The 20,486-nt window shown below is 46.4% G+C and overlaps 2 protein-coding genes and 1 pseudogene across 6 annotated transcripts in view; 2 read left to right on the top strand and 1 right to left on the bottom strand.

Annotated features, from left to right (window-relative positions):
• The window catches only part of LOC124676113, a 12,809-nt gene extending 198 nt beyond the window's left edge, over positions 1-12,611 (top strand). Inside the window, exons 2-6 of one of the 2 annotated variants that reach the window (XM_047212200.1) lie at positions 10,384-10,504; positions 10,572-10,720; positions 10,819-10,980; positions 11,430-11,545; positions 12,299-12,611. In XM_047212200.1, the coding sequence (XP_047068156.1) occupies positions 10,384-10,504; positions 10,572-10,720; positions 10,819-10,980; positions 11,430-11,545; positions 12,299-12,317 (567 nt within the window). In that variant the 3' untranslated portion in view covers positions 12,318-12,611. Of the gene's footprint in view, positions 1-10,329; positions 10,505-10,571; positions 10,721-10,818; positions 10,981-11,429; positions 11,546-12,298 lie in introns of those variants that run through there. The other variant, XM_047212194.1, reaches the window with a different exon arrangement.
• LOC124684431 lies at positions 1,036-2,293 on the top strand (annotated as a pseudogene).
• A 328-nt stretch (positions 12,612-12,939) lies between the features above and the next one.
• LOC124679532 (formin-binding protein 4) lies at positions 12,940-18,736 on the bottom strand. 4 transcript variants are annotated; one of them, XM_047215843.1, is made up of 11 exons: positions 18,544-18,734; positions 17,891-17,971; positions 17,359-17,477; positions 16,123-16,614; positions 15,983-16,032; positions 14,734-15,881; positions 14,575-14,654; positions 14,036-14,131; positions 13,874-13,947; positions 13,393-13,525; positions 12,940-13,191 (listed from the first exon to the last, which is right to left on the bottom strand). In XM_047215843.1, exons 1-11 carry the CDS (start codon positions 18,629-18,631, stop codon positions 13,108-13,110), a joined length of 2,445 nt encoding a protein of 814 aa, XP_047071799.1. In that variant the 5' UTR covers positions 18,632-18,734; the 3' UTR covers positions 12,940-13,107. The 4 variants fall into 4 exon arrangements, 2 of the variants coding, with proteins under 2 accessions (XP_047071799.1, XP_047071253.1); XM_047215297.1 differs by having other exon boundaries at positions 15,983-16,614; positions 18,544-18,731; XR_006996059.1 differs by lacking the exons at positions 12,940-13,191; positions 13,393-13,525 and adding an exon at positions 14,208-14,252 and having other exon boundaries at positions 13,932-13,947; positions 15,983-16,614; positions 18,544-18,736.
• Positions 18,737-20,486: the final 1,750 nt, after the last annotated feature.

Here is a 20,486-nt window from a genome sequence, read left to right as displayed (position 1 = left end):
AAAACTAAGCGAGGCAAATTCATCACCTTCCCGACCGGGTATAGGTCAGGTGGCACGCCCTTGCACCAGCATCGGACGTGCATGCCGAGTCTTTGCGGGCCGTCGCTCGAGGGACCAGGGCCAGCCGCAGTCCTGGGAGCCTCCCGGCTCTACTGTGTTGCCCGTCGCTGCTCGCCGGTGGGTTTCTGACCGCAACAGATATTCATCTCGTGAATGTGTGTGCTAACAAATCCTTAGGACAAGTATAGTTGATGCACATAGACTCTAGAACCTACCGGGTGTGGGTCACCACACGGAGCGAGGCTTATCACCAAGAGGCTTGGGCCGAAAGGAGTAGAGTTGAAGTTAGTCCATACATCGTGCCCTGCAGGGACACCTAGAGGGTGTGGGGTCGTTATATCCATCCATAAATACATCGTGTAAACCATCAGCTAGAACCGATTGCTCCTGATTGATAACGCGTGCCATTTGTAAACATTCCTTGCATATAGTAAAGTTTTGCTGGCTGGATTCTCTCTTTGTTAAAGAGGTTTTTGATGTTCAAAATGTTATGTCCCATGCTTGTGGTTTGTTTACTTGTTTGTCACGTTTATATAACATATTGTCATGTATAATAGTATAAGCATGTGAAAAATGGTATGGTATATGCACGTGAAGTTTTGTTGGCTGCCGTTAGTGGTTTTTTCCACTTTTGTTGAAGAGGTTTTTCACGTTAAAATTGTGTGCCCTTGTGTGTGGTTTATTTATTTGTTTATAACGTTCATATAACATATTCTCGTTTATAAGCATGTGAAAAAATGACATGGGTATTCGCAAAATTATGGATGTCAAAAGACACTGCTTTGTACTCGGTTCAAAGTGGGCAAAGACATACGGACTGCATTTTTCTCGTGCAAGTGGCTATATCGTATCATCTCAAAAAAAAAAGTGGCTATATCGTACAGTTGGAAGGTGGCAGAGGTGGTAAATGCACACGATTCATTTAACGCTCAGCAGCCAGCAGCTGGCTCGAGCATTACTGACAGACAAGCGAGCATGGCATCGTTCCTCCGGCAAGATCAGCCCGCAGCGCCGCCGGCATGGTTCGTCTCGCTGGCCGTCATCGGCGCCCTCTACGTCGCGCCATTTTTGTTCCGCCTCGTGGCGCACCTCTCCCTGTGCCTACGCCGGCCCAAGGACCTGCGCCGCCGGTACGGCGCGTGGGCCGTCGTCACCGGCCCGACCTCCGGCATCGGCCGGTCCTTCGCCCTGGAGCTCGCCAGCCAGGGCATGAACCTCGTCCTCGTCGACCTCAACGCCGCCAATCTCCGGGAAATCTCCGACACCATCAGATCTCGCCACGGAGTGCAGACCAAGACAGTGGTGTTCGACCTCTCCAGCGTCGCCACCCCTCAAGGTAACTAGCCAAGCATGGTATAGAAGCACGCAGAGCTTTCATTCACAAGTTGGACACTGTCATGGTCGCCAGGTGACAAGGCGATGGCGCGGCTGAAGGAGGCCATTGAGGGGCTGGAAGTTGGTGTGCTGGTGAACAACGCCGGCGTGGCGAAGCCGGGCGCGCGGTACCTGCACGAGGCGGATGCGGATGCGTGGGTGAGGATGGTCAAGGTGAACCTGTGGGCGGTGACGGAGGTGACCGCGGCGGTGCTGCCGGGGATGGTGGAGCGCGGCAGGGGCGCCGTGGTGAACATGGGGTCGGCGTCGTCGGAGGCCATCCCGTCGTTCCCCCTCTACACCATGTACGCCGCCACCAAACGGTATGTATTTCGCCGCCGCAAATTTGATTTCTTGGCTTGGAACGGGACTGTGGGTGTGACTGCACATACACATTTTTTTTCTTCAATTATAGGTACGTTGCTCAGTTCTCCAGGAGCCTTTACGTCGAGTACAGAAGCAAAGGGATCGACGTGCAATGCCAGGTAATTTATCAGTCTCACACTCTCGGCCACACTCTGCACACGGAGTAGATCGAAGCACTGACATGCATTCAAACTCGTGCAGGCCCCGTTCTTCGTGGCGACCGGCATGGTGTCGAGGCTGTCGGAGACCAGTCGCCTCTCCCTGCTCCTCGTCGCACCGACACCCGACGCCTACGCGCGCGGCGGTTCGCTGGATGGGGCACGGCCCGCCGCTCTGCGCGCCAAACCTCTGCCACCAGCTCCTGTGGTGCCTCGCCGCCGCCGTGCCGGACTCCGTCCACGACTGGCTCCGCCTGCGCGCCAACCTGCGCCACCGAGAGTTGTTCCATGGCGCGTCGACGGCACGTCGTGCGGGCGCGCCGACGATCAAGTGACTCCGTATGTAGTACTCCGTCTCGCTGGAGTAGAAATTAAGTGCAGTTTTTCCGCAAATTAACTCTTCCACAAAGGCTCACGTCTTACTCCCGGTGTTGGAAAAACTCGACATGAACTGAATCATGTTAAGCATGTTTCGCAGAGTGTGTACAACTGTTTGTCCATTCTACCGTATCTTTATTGTTCGTTTCTTCTTCCACCCTTGTTTACATTCTTGTATTTCTTCACTTGTTTAGTTTTCTAGGCGGATAATTGTAGATGCGTTCCTTGTTTGTTTGTGATTTTTTGCCACTCACTGTCTTATTTTACAAGTGCGTATGCGTAATTAAAGGCATTTTCTGACATCCCTGATAAGCTTCTATTGAGTTTAAGAAATTGGGCGAAATTACATATGAGAGACTTTGACCAAATTTCATTGAAACTTGAAGGCCGTCGGAGTTCACACGCCTATAGATGGTACTATATGGGTACCGCGAACGGGGTACATGTTATGACTCTACGAGTAAGAGCAAGCACAATAAAACCTAAGTTATAAGGATTTAAATAAATATTATGTTTGTGTTTAGTTGGATGAGAGCGAATGTAAGTGCACTCTCATTCAAGAGCCAACTCTATCACATGCTTTTAGGCAATTTGTGAGAGTGGGAATTGAACCATGTATTAATAAATTACTCCCTCTGTCTCGATGTATAGGTCTTGCACGTACATCTAAGTTGACAATGTGAGCAATATAATACAAGATGTACATTACAAAACATATATCATTAGAAAGTTTAGATGTTATATTTTTTAATGGTATAATTTTCATATTATACAATTTATATTTTATTTGTCAAATTGAAAACATAGATATGTGTGCGCTTTATACTCCGAGACAGAGGTAGTAGTGACGTGGGCATACCTTATCGGGTACCCATTGTTACAATACCTCAGTCCAACTAGAGGCCCATGAAGCCCAAGAAGCATTGGCAGCCGAATCCCAGGAGAGCCTCGCGTGCGACACAAGAACAAGCCCATACAAGGGAACCCTAAAATGTAACTGACTCTGAGTCCTGAGACATGGCCTCCTTTATAAGGGTCGGAAGGGATTGACTGGAGGGGAGGGGGTTACGCAATCTAGAGAACACCATATCCATCACGACAACATAGTAACCCAAATCGTCAGCAGTCACGTAGAGTTTTCCCTCCTGGGCCCTAAAGCTGGGTAAATCTTGTGCCATGTGTTGTTTCTACGCCGACGAAACCACCAGCGCGCCTTCTTTCATAAAACCCAAGTCCATAACCCATGGGCATTGCCACGGTACCCCCACGTCAGTTGGCGCCTTCCATGGAGACCTTATGCAGTGGAGTCATGGCTTCTGCGGCTACAACTTTCACGGCGCAGTCGCCGATCCAATGATCGGCCTTCAGCTCCTTCCACGAGGGAATCGATCTTGCACTCAGTAACATGCGGTTCCACATTAGCTCGGTGGGCACCCTTCGCCTCCCGGATCCGATCCATTCGGCTACGGCGGAATCGACGCCATCATCGGTCATCCCGGTGTCACATGTTCAATCTTCTACCGGCTCTTCCAGCGGGCCGTATGTACACCAAATTCGATCTACTGCGTTGGCGCCCACCACATCTCTGGTCCAAGCGACCTCGTATGGGACCATGACAATGATTGTTGAGCATGAAAGCCGCTACTGTGGCACACCTTCGCCACATTTTGTGGGTGCGGTCATTGAATCTTGTGCTAGAAGAGAGAACACATACGGAGAAGGCGACCGGATCTATCCTCAACATCTCTAAAGGTTGGGCTAAGGAAAATAAAGTCGTAGACGAGTCAGTCACTATGCCACTGGGCTCAACACAGAAAGAATTGTCGGCATACCACAAACTCCTTTACCGGAAGCATGAAGCCTTTCTCAAGATACAAGAAGACCTTGCTGAGTGCAAGCGACGTGATGATGCATCGAGTGCGCAACATGCGAAGTTATCTTCTCTTCGCTCTTCTAAATCGAGGCACGATACCATCACTGGCGGGGCTGGTGCGCACAAGTGGGGTTCGCGACTTCCTCATGTGCATGAGAGAGATAGCACAAGATGTATAGAAGCCTCGAGTCAGCCTTTATGGAGGACACGTTGGGCAACTTGGTGGCCAAGACACCGCAATGTGCCATCTTCGCAGCCACAACGTACCTGCTATTGAACCAGACCCCGGAAAACAATCCTCGAGACGTGGTTCACTGAGACACTATCGCGGGCCTACTCTTGGTAGGAGCGGAGCTCAACACGGATGCTACTCGAAGAGCTAAAAAGGCAGTGGAACCACGACGACATGACCGCTCACCTCGACGAGGCAATGATTTGACACATCACCGCAGATCGCGGCGAGAACCGCAAGAACGAAGATCACATGGCCACGACGCTCGTGATGAAATCACCTAGAGCAAGGTCGGCGACGATCGTGCGAGGCGTGCCAATCTCGAATTATCATGCTCCTACGAAGAAGAGGAGATGTGCGGGGCGAGCTGTTTTAGCCGCCGTGTGCGCCGAACCAGAAAGCCGAAGGGATTCAAGATGCCCTCCGACACCCGCAAGTATGCAAACTTCAAGAGCCAAAGACGTGGCTGGACAACTACCTGACGGTGGTATTAGCTTTCCACTGTCAAATATACCAATCCTTAGACCATGAGATTATGTTATTCCCTAGTACCGGAAGAATGCTTTCAGTGCATGCATCAAACGTCACTTTGAAATTGGGTGATCATAAAGGTTTCTTTGGGTATCTCAGAAAGTACTTTTTGAATGGTATGTATAAAGAGTGGGATTTCTACATCTGTGTAATGGATAGATATACTCAGGGTCCGCACACATTCTATATCGCTTGCAAGCACGTGACTAAGGAGTTAGCCATAAGTGAATGATGTGGTACGATACGAGTAAAGAGTACTTGCTAGGAATGAGATTGAACTAGGTATGATGATACCGATGATGAATCTAGGAAAAATAAAATATCACGAGATAAAGGGACTAGAATATGGATTATCTGAATCCTCGACATCGTGGTTCAATCGATAAAGATCTTCCTTTAATGTGTGGGAATCATTATGTATGTCCAGGTCCCGCTATTGAATATTGATCGGAAAGGTGTCTCGATCATGCCCACAGATTCTCGAACCCGTCGGGTCAACATCGCTAGGATAGAGAGGGGATATTCATGACGGCGATGCCAAAGGTTTTTTCGGAGTCTCGGATGGGATCCTGGACATCACGAGGAGTTTCAGAATTATCCGGAGAATAAGATTCATATATGGAAAAGCATTTTTGGGTTTCAAAGAAGTTCAGGATTTTTCCGGTATCGTATCAAAGAAGTTCTAAAAGTTTCTAGAGGGGCCACTAGTGGGGCCCACACCTCCTTAGGGATCAACATGAACCAAGTGGTGGTGCCCAGGTCTACATGGGCCTGGGGCACCAGCCGCACATGGCCCATGCGACTGGACCAAGAGGAAACCCTAAAAAGGGGGGATCAACTGGGGGCATGTTTTCTCCCTCCCCCTTTAGTGGCCGACCCTGGGGCTTGGAGGAGGGGCCAAGGCGCCCCCTATCCCTATATAAGTGGAGACAGGAAGAGGGCAGGGACACTTCAACCCTAGCCGGCCTTACCCCCTTCCGCCTCTCTCTCTTCCTCCTCCTAACATGCGCGTAGGCGAAGCCCTGCCCGCGGAGCTCTCCACCATAGACACCACTGCCGTCGCCGCTGGTTGTAGATCTTATCTACCTCTCCATCGTACTTTCTGGATCAAGAAGGAGGAGACGGTGCTTTCTTTGTTGATCGGATTGGATCGCGAGGAATACGCCCATTTTCGGGCGAAAATTTCAAACAAAATTTGAATTTGAATTAATTTTCCCAAGAAATAAAGCTAAGAGCCAACTTTTTTTTTGACAATCAATACCACATATATTCATAGCAACAAATAGTACATGGTAGAGATACATAAACTGACTCCAACGATTACAAAATAAAGTCTAAAAGATAGTAACAAATCTTCGAGGTCTTCAATTTCTTTCTTCTTCCAGAACACAATCTTGTACTCTTCTGAAGGCAAGCTAAGAGCCAATTATTTGCACTTGCACGTTGCTTTTTTTTTTTTTTTTTTTTTTTGGTTTGGTGGTCGAACCTGCCGGTCGTGCGCTCGTGGCCCAAACTGGGGAACGGGCGAATGGATATGAACCGCGAGCACGAACGTACGAGCGCCTCTTCGCCTCAACCGGCCCTTCCGTTCCATCCTCAACGTGCGTGACGGCGAATGGACGTGTAACCGCTAATCGTCATGCCACTCCCGCCCCTTCACGCTCTGCGAGTATATACCAGTGGCCTCTCCGCTGCCCGTGTTTGATCGATCGCCATTGTTCGCCTGGAGGAGCGTACGACGTCCCATCACAACGACGGTTCCGTGCGCGCGCGACTAAGCAGACGAGCAGCAATGGCGGCGGCCCCGCGCGGCGGCGTGGCGAAGGAGGAGGCTCCTGGTGCCGCCGTCGCCCTGGAGGACGTCGAGTACATCCTCGACGACGTGCTCGGGACGCTGGCGATCCTCGAGCGCAAGCGCGCCGCGCTGCAGGACCAGATCGCCGCCGCATCCCGCGGGCGGCGCACGAACCTCCGGCGAGCAAAGGCGGAAGGCGACGCGGCGGTTGCTGCATACACGAGGAAGGGCGCAGGCGCGGTCCGGAAGCGCCTGAGGGCGGCGGCCGGCGACCTGAAGAAGGAGCGGGAGCGCCTCGAGACCGTGTCGGGGCGGCTGCAGGAGGCGGTCGTCGACGCGAAGGAGAGGCTCGCGCTGCGGCCGGCGGCCTAGATCGGTCGGCGGATCAAGGATGATCGCGCCAAGCAGCAACTCAGATTGTGATATAGTACTGTAAGGGTTTCTGCGTGCGTGCATGCATCCGGTGATCACTTCGTACCTTCTTCCTCCGCTAGCTATATTGTCGTCTCCGATTCGTTGCTCCGTCGAGTGAACGAAGTATATGACTCGTCGTCTCTTCGCTGTATATGTTGATGTATCAACGCCCAGTCGACTTATGTTGTCACTCAGATGTGGAATGAACTGGTAATTATCAGTGCTTGATTATGCATGCATGTTCGGATGAATCCAAGAGAGAACACGATGTGATCAACTGGTTTCTGTATTGCACTGCCGGCGGCGTTCCACGACCGGCGTTTCTTCCTCCACGGTGTGTACGAGGATGTCTCCAGCGGCCCGCGTGACCCAAAGTGCCGATTCAATCGGTTCGTTTTGGTCCGTTTAGGTCACGCTGGACATGATTTAGATCGTGGTCCAGTCTGGCGAGGCAATGCTCTAGCGGTGCAATCCATTTGGCCGTGCTGACCATTTTGGCCAATACCGGCCAGTTGGCCTTTGGCATTCAAATTTAACCACCATATTTACAACAAAAAAAGACTAATAAATAAAATCAATGTTGTTCACGAATATAAATAGTTCACAACCACACAACTTCGTTGTTTGACAAACAAGAGAAATCAAATCAAATGACACGGTCATGTTGGTTTCCCACATGAACCCACAGATGCTCAATCAAATCGACTTGAAGGTGGTCATGAGTGGATCGATCACACAGCGTATGATACACATGCAAGAACTGTTTTGAAGACGTTGCGCTCAACCATCTCACTCTGAAATTCCCAACCTTAGTCATAGATGTTGTTATCATGCTCTTCCTAAACGATCATGTTGTGCATGTTGACACATGTTGTTATCACCTCCAACATCCTCTTCGTTCTCCAGGTTCTACCAGGGTGTTGAACAATAGCCCACCGTGATTGAAGCAAACCAAACGCCTGTTGTACATCCTTCCGAGCAGCCTCTTGCTCTTTCGCGAAGCTCTTACATTTCTCATCTTCAGGATTGCAGCATGTCTTCACAAAGGAGGATCAAGAATGATAGATGCTATCAACTAGATTATAACCCTTGTCATCAGGATTACCATTGATCTCATAGGAAACCTGAGGAGCATAGCCTTCTGTAAGCCTATCAAATATCGGGTGATTGTTGGAGCACATTGATATCATTGTTAGATCCTGCCATCTCGAAGGAGTGCGAAATCCATAGATCATGTGATGCAACTGTCTCCGATGATTAGATGACATTTTTGTAAAAAAAACTCGATTGACTTACTACCAATCTGCATAAGCATATGCAGTTACTTAGGTCATTAAATGCATCGTCAATGTCCATGACTACACCCGTGCAATGCAAGAGAAAGATATCTGGATGGCAAACATACCTCAAATGTGGTCATGCGAATAGACGAGCAGGTTATGGGCCCACGGGCTAGCGACGCACCCGAGTGTATGGCCAGAGAAGAGTAGGGTTGGTGGCAGGATGGATCCAAGTAGGTAGACAACTCCGGCAACGGTCTACGTGGTTGCTGGAAATGGGGGAAACTCGCAAACACGGCCGGGGATGGCAACAACCGACAAGATCTTGTGGCAATGGTCCAAAAACTCCATAAAATAATGTGGTTCCTGGGCAGCAGGATCCGGTGGGAACTGGCGATGGTAATGGTGGCCCCAGAGCGCAGACAGCGGCGCTGACTGGGGTGACGGTGGAGATAGCGAGCGAAGGTTTGGGGCAAGTAGTTGCTTGTGTGTGTGTGCCTTCTGCACCATTGGTGGGAGGGCCCGGGGTGGACAAGGGGAGGACACGAGAGTGCGTGTTGTTCGGCCCGACGCATTCGCGGCACAAATTTGGTGACGGATAGGTCGGTCTAGGCGAGTCGGTCCGTTTGGATCGCCCTGCTGGAACATGCGCGGCTTGTCCGCCATTCCGCATGGACATTTTCGAATAGGCCAGACCCGAATAGGAGGCGCCGCTAGAGATGCCCTAATCCCATGCTACATTGCGGCGGTTGATCGGTCGCCTGCCTTTCGAAGCACCCCGACCATGGCCATGTGTTGCTGCTAGAGTCCATCAAGATATATACATGCCATTTCTTACCGTTTATTTTTAAAATATTTATGATTTATCCTTAGTTTACAAAAGAAATACAACAATTACCTAAAATGGAAGCACACAAATTACATAATTTTTTTGTGGAGAGTATAACTTATTTAATATGGAAATTTGTTTTCAGATTTTTTGGGACTTAAGAATTTTCAGAAAAGGGCTTCCTGAAGCCGGATTCATATTAGTTTATTCTATAAAGCAAGAGATCATTTCTTACATAGTATTTCTATGAGGCAAAAAAAATACCAAACAAAACATATTATGTGTAGCACATGATAAAATATTAGGGGAAATCATAAAAAGTAGCAATGTTCAAGAAAGAAATCGTTAACTGTTAACTTATCGGTCGGCCTTAAAATGAAGATTAACCGCTTATCGGCCGATTAATGGATTTATCGGTTGGCCATTTATCGGCTTATTCTTTTGTAAATCCTAATTTTTTGCACTAAATTTTCTATAGTATGCTATGTGAAAATAATATTGGAGCATTGAATAGAAGTATTACCTTAATTCCTTGCATTTGAAACAATAAAAATAAAAAATTGAGCTAATGCAAAGTTTTACAAGATTATAGAACAAAAATATTGATTGTGAGACCCAATTTCAGCAAAATTTCACTGAAAGTCTGCCGAAATATCGTCTGTCAAATCAATTGAATATGGGTGCCGGCGATAAATCAGCCGTTATGCCGAAATCTTATCGGGTACCACCCGATTCGTGATAAATCGGGCGAAAAACCGGTATCTCGGCCGATTGTTTGAACAGTGAAAAATAGGAAACAAAAAACATACATATATAATACTCCAAAATACTAATAAACCTAGATTTAAATATTCTGTTATTTTTGGATAAATAATTAAAGCCCATTCTAGTACTACGAAAGGTGATATGGGCTTTCGTATGAAGTCCACGGGCCCTTCTCGCACATCGTCCATTCCCACCCTCCTCGGTTGCTCGCCGGCGTCGCCGCCGTAACCCTCGCCAAGAGACCCACCTCACTCACTCACCCCGCCGCCGGCCACCGCCTCCCATGGCGTTTTCCCGGCGCGCGCTCAATCTCCTGACGCCTGCCCGAGGCATCTCCTCGACCCCGCATCTCGCCTCCCTCGGCTGGTTCGACAAGATCAAGACCACCTTCACCGGCAAGAAGGAAGACGACATGCCCTTCCCGCCCTCCGACTCCTTCACGCTCCTCAGTAAGCATCCTGGTTCCATTCTCTCCGTATGGTCTGTGGTCTCACTCGGGGCCTCGGGGATTTGCAGAGTTCGCAGATTCCATGGACATGGCGAGGAAGGTGGGCACCTTCAAGAACTTCGTGTCCGGGCGGAGCGGCGAGGCCACGGTCGCGGCCGCCTTCGAGCAACACTCCGCCGTGCTCCGCTACCTCGCAACCATCGACCCCTCCGGCGAGGTACGCCATGATCGGTTGATCCTAGACCAGATAGATGTGCCTTTCTTGGTTTGGTGGTGCTGGTTGACCCATCGTGTCTGCTGCTCTTTGTCTCGCAGAAACTGAAAAACAGCGACAAGATCAACGCCACCAAGCACTGCAACTGCACCATCGCGGATGTGGAGCACATACTGGCCAAGTACACGTGGGCGAAAGACGCACAGAAGAAGATTGAGAAGCTCAAGGATGAAGGGAAGCCAATACCAAAGTCATTTAGTGAGGTAATTCTTTTTTTCACCTATCACTGGAGAGGTGAAGAATGTTCATAAATAAGGTATGCAAGAACGAAACAGGGGAGAAAGTATTAGGGGCCAAAAATATTTATGTAGAGGACATTGGCTCAAGATAAAAGAGAAGTTCTAGCCTAGTTCTGCCATCTAAATGTTAAATGATTAATTTCTGAACATCTTGGTATCTGAATACGTCAAAATAATGAACTTATCAATGCAGGATATTGTTTGGGTTTCCTTTGCTCATTTTTGTGGAAACAGTAGATAAACGTCATATTGTTCTCCATATCATGCTATTAGGATGTTTGCTTCTTCTATGAATGCTGGACTTGTGCTTCTCAAAAAAGTCAAAAGTATTGTCATTTTCTTGCATGAGATAATCAGAGAAAATTAATGTCTGGAGATTCTTGTGGTCATGCTGAATTGTATTGTCTTTGTAGGTACAAAATTTAATGGGTAATACACCATTGGACATTGGAAGATCTAATCTGGCAAAAAGTGGTCAAATAAGTAGGAACGCTCTCTGCCCATGCGGTTCTAAGAAACGATATAAAAGGTTTGATTCTTCCACACCTGATGTATTTTAATCTTTATTGGTCTTTATCTTTCCATCGAAAATCAGATTGTTGCAAACTACATTTGCAGTAACATATTTTATACTGACAACCTACAGAGTATATAGTTGTAGAAAGTCAGTGAGCGCACAGTTGCTACTATCTTAGCAAAAGGTGGGAAAAAATCCAATATGTATGAATTTGACCAATTACATAGTTCTTGTTTGCGCTAATGTGTGTTGATTACTGTAATGCGGAGTGAGTATTTTTGGCCATTTGGCAAATATTTAGTTTGTTTCTATCACTAGTAAAAATCAAGATGCTATGCAGCTCATATAGCATGGTAATACATGGAAACTTACCATGTATGATATGCTAGTTCTTCATTCTTATGCATCTTGCATTAAATGGTGTCCCTCTTACTCAAACTTATAAATGCAACTCAAAATCATGCTTTCTTCACTGTCACACATTGACATAGTCCACTTAGCCTAACTTAACCTCTTTGTGCTAGAGTTTGGTTCCTTCCATAATCCACAGGGCACACTTATGCCTTTACAAAAACTTGCCTAATTCGTGATGACTGATTTACTCGCCACAACTATGTGTGGCCAGTAGCCAACTGAAGCTGATCATATTTTTGTTTGTAGATCCAGCTTTCCTATATGGTTTTCAGATTCATATTCTTGTTGCAATATGGCCATTGTGTTTCTTATGTTGTGTTGCCTCATCGTTTTGCTGCCTGAAATCTGCAGGTGCTGTGGAGCTTCTTGAGATGAAATCCAGCGCTTTCTTTTGCCTGATTGCGCTGACTGGAGTATGTATTTTGCCCTGTGTGAACAAGAAGCATGTTGCAATTCTTAACCTAGACAGAAACCTTCCCCAGTGACACTTATCATCCTGGCTGTGAAGCTGTTAAAGCATCGTTGGCTTCAGTTAATTTGATTTGTTTATCGAGACTGTTGGAAGCATCTGCTATATGGAATCCTGATGTTTCAACCTTTCCATCGGCCACCTTTTGAAGTTACATGTACATTGAGATTTGATTTGTTTATTGAGACTGTTGGAAGCATCTGCTATATGGAATCCTGATGTTTCAACCTTTCCATCGGCCACCTTTTGAAGTTACATGTACATTGAGAAGTATGTGAATAAAATTTCAAGGAGCTTTTTTCGCACTACCATCTGTTGTGGTTTTCTTTTCAGATAAAATTTCCAGGATTTTTTCACGCTACCTTAATTGGACTTGTCAGTAAATCATTTCAAAACTCAGTAACTGCAGATTTTAGTTCAATAATTTATTGTTTGTAGTCCCCACTCTTAGAATGTATTTTTTATCGAGATTTTTCAGTAGCAAAAATAACACATCAAAACACAATTTCTACGATCTCCGATGAAAAAATAAAAGCCACACATTCTCAACTATGATAGCACAGAAATTTCTTCGTAGAACATGACAGGCACTTCCATGCAGTTGTAATATCTGATATGTACTGTATCAAGTTACGTAATTAGGTAAGGGGATATCTACAAAACAAAACTTGGCCGTCTTCAAGCGATCCAATCACTTGCCAGGCCGATCCCAACTTGTCTCAGAAGTGAGGCTGTTTCCATAGTACACTTGCTTCGTGGACTCGTCTATGTATGCCTGCGATGGAAGGAAAAGGTTAATACAACACTGAGCAAACAATGGCGTGACAAAAATTATCTTAATTATACTTGGTATTGGATTGTCAGCAAGAAAATTGTATTTACTAGAAGCTCAGAAGCAGCACTCATTGTGGATGTATCAGCTAATATGGACAAAAATATATATTGCATTGCATATGTAACGAGGTAAAATACTAACCTGCCACCCAGAAGGAAGACCCTTGGAAAGCTCTGTGAGATCAGGCTGCCCTTTGTGCTGTTCAGCAGCCGCAACAGATTCAGCCTTTGATTCCTTCTTTGCTTCTTTCCTTTTGCGTTTCACACGGTCACGCCTACAAAGTAATGAAGTTGAGCACTTGTGCTACGGTAAAACGAACAAGAACTACCACCAGTAAATCTAATGAAAGGGATAATGCATATATATGCTTTTCTTTAATCTTGCAATGCCATTGCCTGAAACCCTAGGAAAGAAAAACACCATAGCAACAAGAGTTCATCTCTATAAACAAGTTAATCAAACCATGCTCCAAAAAGGATTTTACTGAGAAGAATCAAGGACGTTAGAAAGCGTAAAGTTGAGAAAGAGGAAAAGATGTCATAGGCTAGTAGTTCTTTATGCCATGGTGAAACAGAAGTATCAAGTTATACAAGTTAAGCATCATATGGTGAAGGAACAATACCAGTCACCACCAAGGGGAACAAAGTTTGCATTTTCCTTAGCTTCTCCACTGGCTATTTGTTGCTTACGCCACCCCTGGAATGAATGAAGTGTGATTAATTCAGAGATTTCAGAAGCATCTGTCAGTGTGTGTTCTTGAGAGGGACAAAGTAAAAATATTTACATCTATTTCCTTCCGGCGTTTCCTTTCGAAGGCCTCCAAAGCATCTTCAGGTTCATCTTCCTCTTCGTCACGAAGCTCCTCTTTTGCAGCTTTCCACTGAAATTGAAGAAAAAAAGGTTGCTTCAGCAAAGGTAGATCGACAAGGAAACAATTATTATGCATCAACACTCACCTTGTTTTAACCGTTACCAATTACCATGTAAACAGATTTCTCTGCCTTTACAATAAGAAATGATAAACATGAGACAAAATAGTCAGGAAACACTATTACAGTCCCATAATAGTGAATTTTGTTTTTCTGCATGACCTATATTTTGCGCAATGAAATAAACTGGTCAAGCAGTGTGGTTTCCTGTTAACAGAGTAACCCAGATTCTGTCTCCATTGACTAAATATACACAATCAGAAAATATGCATATCATGCCCATAAATGACAACATGCTAAATTTTGCTAGTAGATGTCAAGCATTGCATTTGGGGGCAGTCCGGAAGGTTCACTATTTTGACAGCAGTCTTGGAGGCTAGTGCAAGAGATATACCTTATCCACCAGACTCGAGACCTTCTTGTTAGACCTTAGTGATGATGCAACAGCCACAGGTCGCTTCTTAGTACGAGGAACTGCAGAACAGCTCAAAACAGGTCAAAACTGTGCAAAACAACTAAGATGAAGTGTCCTTGCAAAGCATAATAGATTTACCTTTAGTCTGATTAGTGGTACTAGCAGAAGCTTGAGTAGAACCTCCATGCACTGTAGTTCCTGAAGCTGATGCTGCGCCTACTGATTGGCCGAAAGGGGCGATTGTGGGCTCCTTCGATATTACTTTATCAGATTCCATGGGATTCACATTACTATTTGTATCAACAACGGAGGCTGAGGTTGTTATGCCATCTAATGCACCACTAGAAATGGCAGAGGTTGACGAAGCATAGTATCCAGATGATTCAGCTGCTACCTCAGTGGCAGCCATAGTGACTGAAGGATAGCCATAGTAAGAACCTGGTACCGGGGGAACAGATGTTGCATCAACAGGAATAGGTATGCTACTTGTAGACACTGGTGCATAGTAAGAATGCTGTTGCGATTGAAGAATATGAGACTCGCTCACTTGCATATAGTAATTGGCATTTGTGCCATCTGAACCTACAGCAGGATAGTACGCCACTCCTGGAAGCATATAACCCAAGTTTGCTTGGTCTACGTATGGCTGAGGGAGTGTATCAGCCTGAGCATATGACACAACAGGCTCTTCAGGCTCAGGAGGAGGTGGAGGAGCTTGTTCATTCTCAGGTGGTGGAGGTGGAATCCATTCCTCTTCTGGTGGTGGTGGTGGAGGAGTAATGCCATCATCCTGTGGGGGAGGAGCAGAATCATCCAACGATGGCAAAGTAGGTGATCGCACTTGCTCTGATGAAGGATGTTCCTCATTCGGCACTGAAGCAGGACCGCCCTGCTCTTCAACACTTTCTTCATCAACCTCCATTTCCACATCCATATCTTCATCACTCTCTGACTCAACTTTTGAAACAACTGCTGCAGCACCTTCTTGTGGGTTCTGAACCAATGATGTTGAACATGGCTCCTCAACCTTGACATTTTCATCTGCCATAACTTCAGCTTCATTTGGTGCTTTGTATTCTGCATCCGCTGTCTCCAGATATCCAGGTTTGGTAGTGTAGCTAGCTTCAAACATGGAAACTGATAGCTCTAGATGCTTAAGATGCACCTCAGCATGCAACCACAACGGAAGCAAAGAAGAACCATACGAGGAGAGCGCATTGCAGTCTGATATTCGCATTTCGATTTCTCTTTTTATCAATTCAATACTGTCAATGGCAACATGTGGCCTATATAGTAGTGCTAACAAGTTAGTTACACAGTTCTAGGTAGAGTAATGGTTGAAAAGAGAGTAAAGATATTAGAAAAGGGTAATACAAACAACAGGCACCTTTCCAGCAGCTTCAGTCGTTGCAGTAGATCCTCACCAAATTTTGCAAGCTGCAATGGATCAATGTTCACCGACTCATGACCAGCAACAGCTCCAGTATAAGCATAAGCACTGTGAGTAAGCTCCCCACTTCCACATACCATTCCCATAGAAGAATAAGTTGCTGTGCCATTTCCAACAGACACATCATTTGGATATGCTTCGCCATTGCTATGGGGAAGAACGTGCGCATGAGCTTCTACAGAGTACTCCATATGAGTAGGCACAGATGCAGAAGCGACTCCATCAGTGGATACCCCCGAAGCTAATGCATTAGGGATTTCCCAAGATGTTTCTCCAGTAATTGTGTTCCAGTAGTAATACTGATTACTCTGTTCATGCATTATTGCCTTCCAATTCCCACCAATGTCACCAACAATTTGCATGCCAGATGAATCTGGGATAGCTTCCGTTGCTGTCACACACTCATTTTCTGGAGTTGGCTCAGGGACAACAGTTATTTCCTGAGGAACATTTTCTGTGAAAATCTTGACATCATCAGCCTGAGATACCTCTTGCTGAACACCAATGGAAGCAGGCAGTTCAATATCTGCAGTGCCTTTATCACCACTTGCATCCTGATCCTGAATAACCTAAAACAAGCAAACAAATTTCATCGTAAGAACTGAGCTCAAACTTTTTAATCTTAACAATCTTCTCCGTAAGAAAAGATATATTAACTGAGAATCCAAAAAGAGAAGAGCAGATCATCATATGGGTGCTTAATAGTTAATACTTGTGATCTAATGATTATAGATCAAGCAGTAATTGAAGGTTCAGCTAATAATCGTGAATAACCTGAAACAAGCAAACAAATTTCATCGTAAGAACAACTGAGCTCAAACTTTTAACTGTTTAAAATAGCCGGCTACAGGATATAGCCGCGGATTTCCAAAAAGCTATAGCCCGGCTATAGCCGGCTATTTAAGGATTTTCACACCTTTAGCGGGCTAATGCAGTTAGCCGCACCATGCGGAAAGGCTATAGCGGGTATAGCCCGGCTATAGCCGCTATTTTAAACTATGCTTTTAAGTCTTAACAATCTTCTCCGTAAGATAAGATATATTAACTGAGAAACCAACAAGAGAACAGCAGATCATCATATGGGTGCTTAATACTTGTGATCTAATGATTATAGATCAAGCAGTAATTGGAGGTTCAGCTAATAACACACTGGCTTAAGCTTAATTAGGGCTTGCAGTACAGGAATCTTCAAATTATACTATAAGCACCACTAGGTTCGACCTGCTTGGTCTAGCCCAAGCTGTATGAAGCCCAGAAGACAAGGCTAAAGAATAAAGTACAAGAGAGAAAAAAAGAGCAATTCCTTCAATCACCTTAGTAATTGCATCTGTTGGACTCCCCTTGGCTTCCCCGATGGGTTGATCCACTGCTCCCTCTTCCTCTTCATCATCACTATATTGCCCAAGCAATGCTAGAGGATTTTCCTTCTTATCTGAAAAAACAAATTCATCATCAAAAATGCGAAAGCTTGTAAAACAAGTTTTGTAAGTTCATTAAAACTATTTAGCATGCACTATAACAGCCCAACCAGAATAAAAACCAGGTTAGGAGCTACAATATAAAGAAAGAGACATACGAACCGAGGAGGCAACAATCACATCCTGAAATCCCCACGCTTAGATGCTGCCAAAAGAGAAATTACCGGTAGGAAAACAGCCAGTTTTGACAGTGGCAGCCTGATGTGAAGAGTTTACTCAATGTTCCTTGCAGGCCTACATGTGCTTCCATACCAGATATGTGGAGCATATACACGCTTGAACAAAAGTTCCAAATTTCCATCAAATTAACGTTCCATAGGCATGCCTTCTTTTACATATCCCTTGGGAAGAAATTGATTGAACCAACCTGAGGAAGATGGTGAAGTGGGAACACCAGTTTGCAGCTCACGGTTTTCCCCTCCTACTCCCTGTTTCACGGATGCCTCGCCTGCAAGTTAAAAGTATCAGCAGTCAGCATATGCTCGGTAGTGATACTTGTAGAATCATATGCTATAACGGTATTTTTTAGTGCATTGTAATCCATAGATATTGATGACGGTCTATCGGGTATTTGGAAGCAACCACGTTTTTGCCCTACTACGATCAGATGTCGCTAGTCACACTCTAGGCACTTATATCTCTACAGTTACTAGGAGTGATTTCCGGACCATCCTTGCTCGATTCATTCTAAATTTTCTAACAAAACTGGGATATGGGATCAGTTCACCTAAATGATTCAGTTGGGGGCAATATAGAGCAATTTCACAAAGCATCAGATGTATCCACGCCCAAACCAATGGTTTGTGCCGGATTCGGGCAGCCAAACAAGCCCTAACCGTGCAACTACACATTCGGAGTGTTCAAAGGTCAAACCAAACGAGCTCCGTCTACAGCCTACTTAGGTCGCGAGCTACATAATCAACGCCGGTAACTAGCAAACAATGTCACGTGCCCCGTAAATCGCTATCAAGCACAGATTCACATAGGAAACCCGAAGGCAGGGCAGGAACGGAAGCTCACCGGGGGGAGGATCGAGGAAGAGATCGAGCTTGACCCTGCGGCCCGAGGACGCCTTGGCCGCCAGGCGACGCTCCTTCCGCTTTCCCATCTCTCAACGCCGCTGCGCCGATCTGAGGCGGGCGCGCGCGCCGGGGATGAAGGTTTTTTGGGTTCGCCCTAGGGTTAGGGTTTGGAGGATTACGAGGAACGGCGGTGGGCGACTCGGTGGTGGAGCTGTCTGCGTTCGCGGCACGTGCTCGCGTCGCGCTTCGCAGGCCCGGATAGAATAATACGCTGTTATTCTTATAAGCCCATATCTACCGGCCCATATGAAAATGGCCCGTTCGTTTCTACAGAAATAGAGGCCTCCTTTAGCGAAAGTACAAAAATTAGAATCTAACAACATTCAGTATAGGAGGGCAACTGAAAACAAAAAATAGTTGGTGATAAAGTATTATGAATTCCTCGGAAATCTGATCAATGTATTTTCTCTATCTTCGGAGCATATAGTTGACGATTGTGCACAGGCATCCATGGTATCCTGAACACGTTCACGAACAAAAAGCCAGACCATCCTCTGCTTATATTTCTTCCAAAACAGATTGATGGTTATATGCTTACCCAACTGAATTGCCTCTAGGTATCTGCATTTTCATCGCATCGGTAGCTTGCCAATATTCGTTGTGGATATCATCAAATGTACAAATCTCTGGTTGTGATGAATGGAAATTATTGATGCTAATTATGCTTCTTTGTATCTGATTTGTTGATGCTAAATCGTTGTATGTGCCTGATTGTCCGGTTATGTGGTTTAGCCATATGGGATGATGTAGAACATGATCCCCTTTCTCCAAAAAAAAAAAAAAATAGGCAGTAGCTTATGACATCATAGAGGAAGCACTAACCAGTAGCAACGCCATGGGATCGTCACAATTTGGAGATTTTTATCGTCTCGACCCGACAGCAGCAAGGCTCGAACCTGTTGATCTAATGTGCATGCGGTCTACGGATGTGCCTCCCAGGCGTAGTTCAGCAGGGCCCAGCGTTGTCGTCACCTGCAGCAACGGCTGAAACGGCACCATGGTGGTTTGTTTGGAGAAGCACCTACTTCCGATGAACCACGGTGTCAGCGTTGTCCAGTTCGGGAGATGTTGCGCATGGGCCCGCGGGCTCTTCTGCAACCTCTAGTGATGTCTTCTAAGCGGTGGTGTGAAGTCCAGGCAAGGAAATGTTGGTCGTCACATCTGACCGAAATATCACTCCCTAGGGTAATTTCCCTATTATAGTTATATCCTCACAAGAATCAATGCGGTCAGCGTGTTGGGTGAAGCGCACAACCATACTTCATAATTACAGAAATAAGTACGTGTCGGGGGATGGACCCCGGTTAGCCAAGACTATGGCAAATAAGCCATAATATGGTAGTTGTAAACTGGATTAAAGGTTGATCTGGATTTGTAGCAGCGCCACCGGCCGCTTGCAGCAACACCGCCGCACCATGGTAGAAAAGCGATGAACCTTGGCAGCAGCAACGATGTGGCTTTGTAGCAAGTCCGGCGACCGCTGGGAGCGATGCCGCCAGGACATTGTAGCATCACGACCAACTCCATGTAGCAAGTCCGGCCGCCCTTTGTAGCAGCGCTGCCGCCCAATTGTAGCAACCACGTCTGCCACTAGCAACAACCCCCGGCCGTCGCTGGGAGCAAACCCGGGCACCGCTTGCAGGTCGCAGCGACATTCACCCCTTGCAGCGCACCGCCCACATGTTCATCAGATTCCATGGCAGCGATGGCGTCCACGAGCTTTACGCGGGGGGGGGGGGGTAGTGAGCAAGGGTCGGAGCACCACCTCGTAGGCTGTGGAAGACCATGGTGGAGCGCGGAGCGAGCTTCGGGCGGGGAAAGTCCGGCGAGGTGGGCGAGCTTCAGGAGGTGGAGATGCAAGGTGGTGGACGGAGGTGGAAG

The sequence above is a fragment of the Lolium rigidum genome, chromosome 1 (genome assembly GCF_022539505.1).
Source record: "Lolium rigidum isolate FL_2022 chromosome 1, APGP_CSIRO_Lrig_0.1, whole genome shotgun sequence".
Taxonomy (NCBI): domain Eukaryota; kingdom Viridiplantae; phylum Streptophyta; class Magnoliopsida; order Poales; family Poaceae; genus Lolium; species Lolium rigidum.
This window is presented reverse-complemented; position numbering and strand designations above follow the sequence as displayed.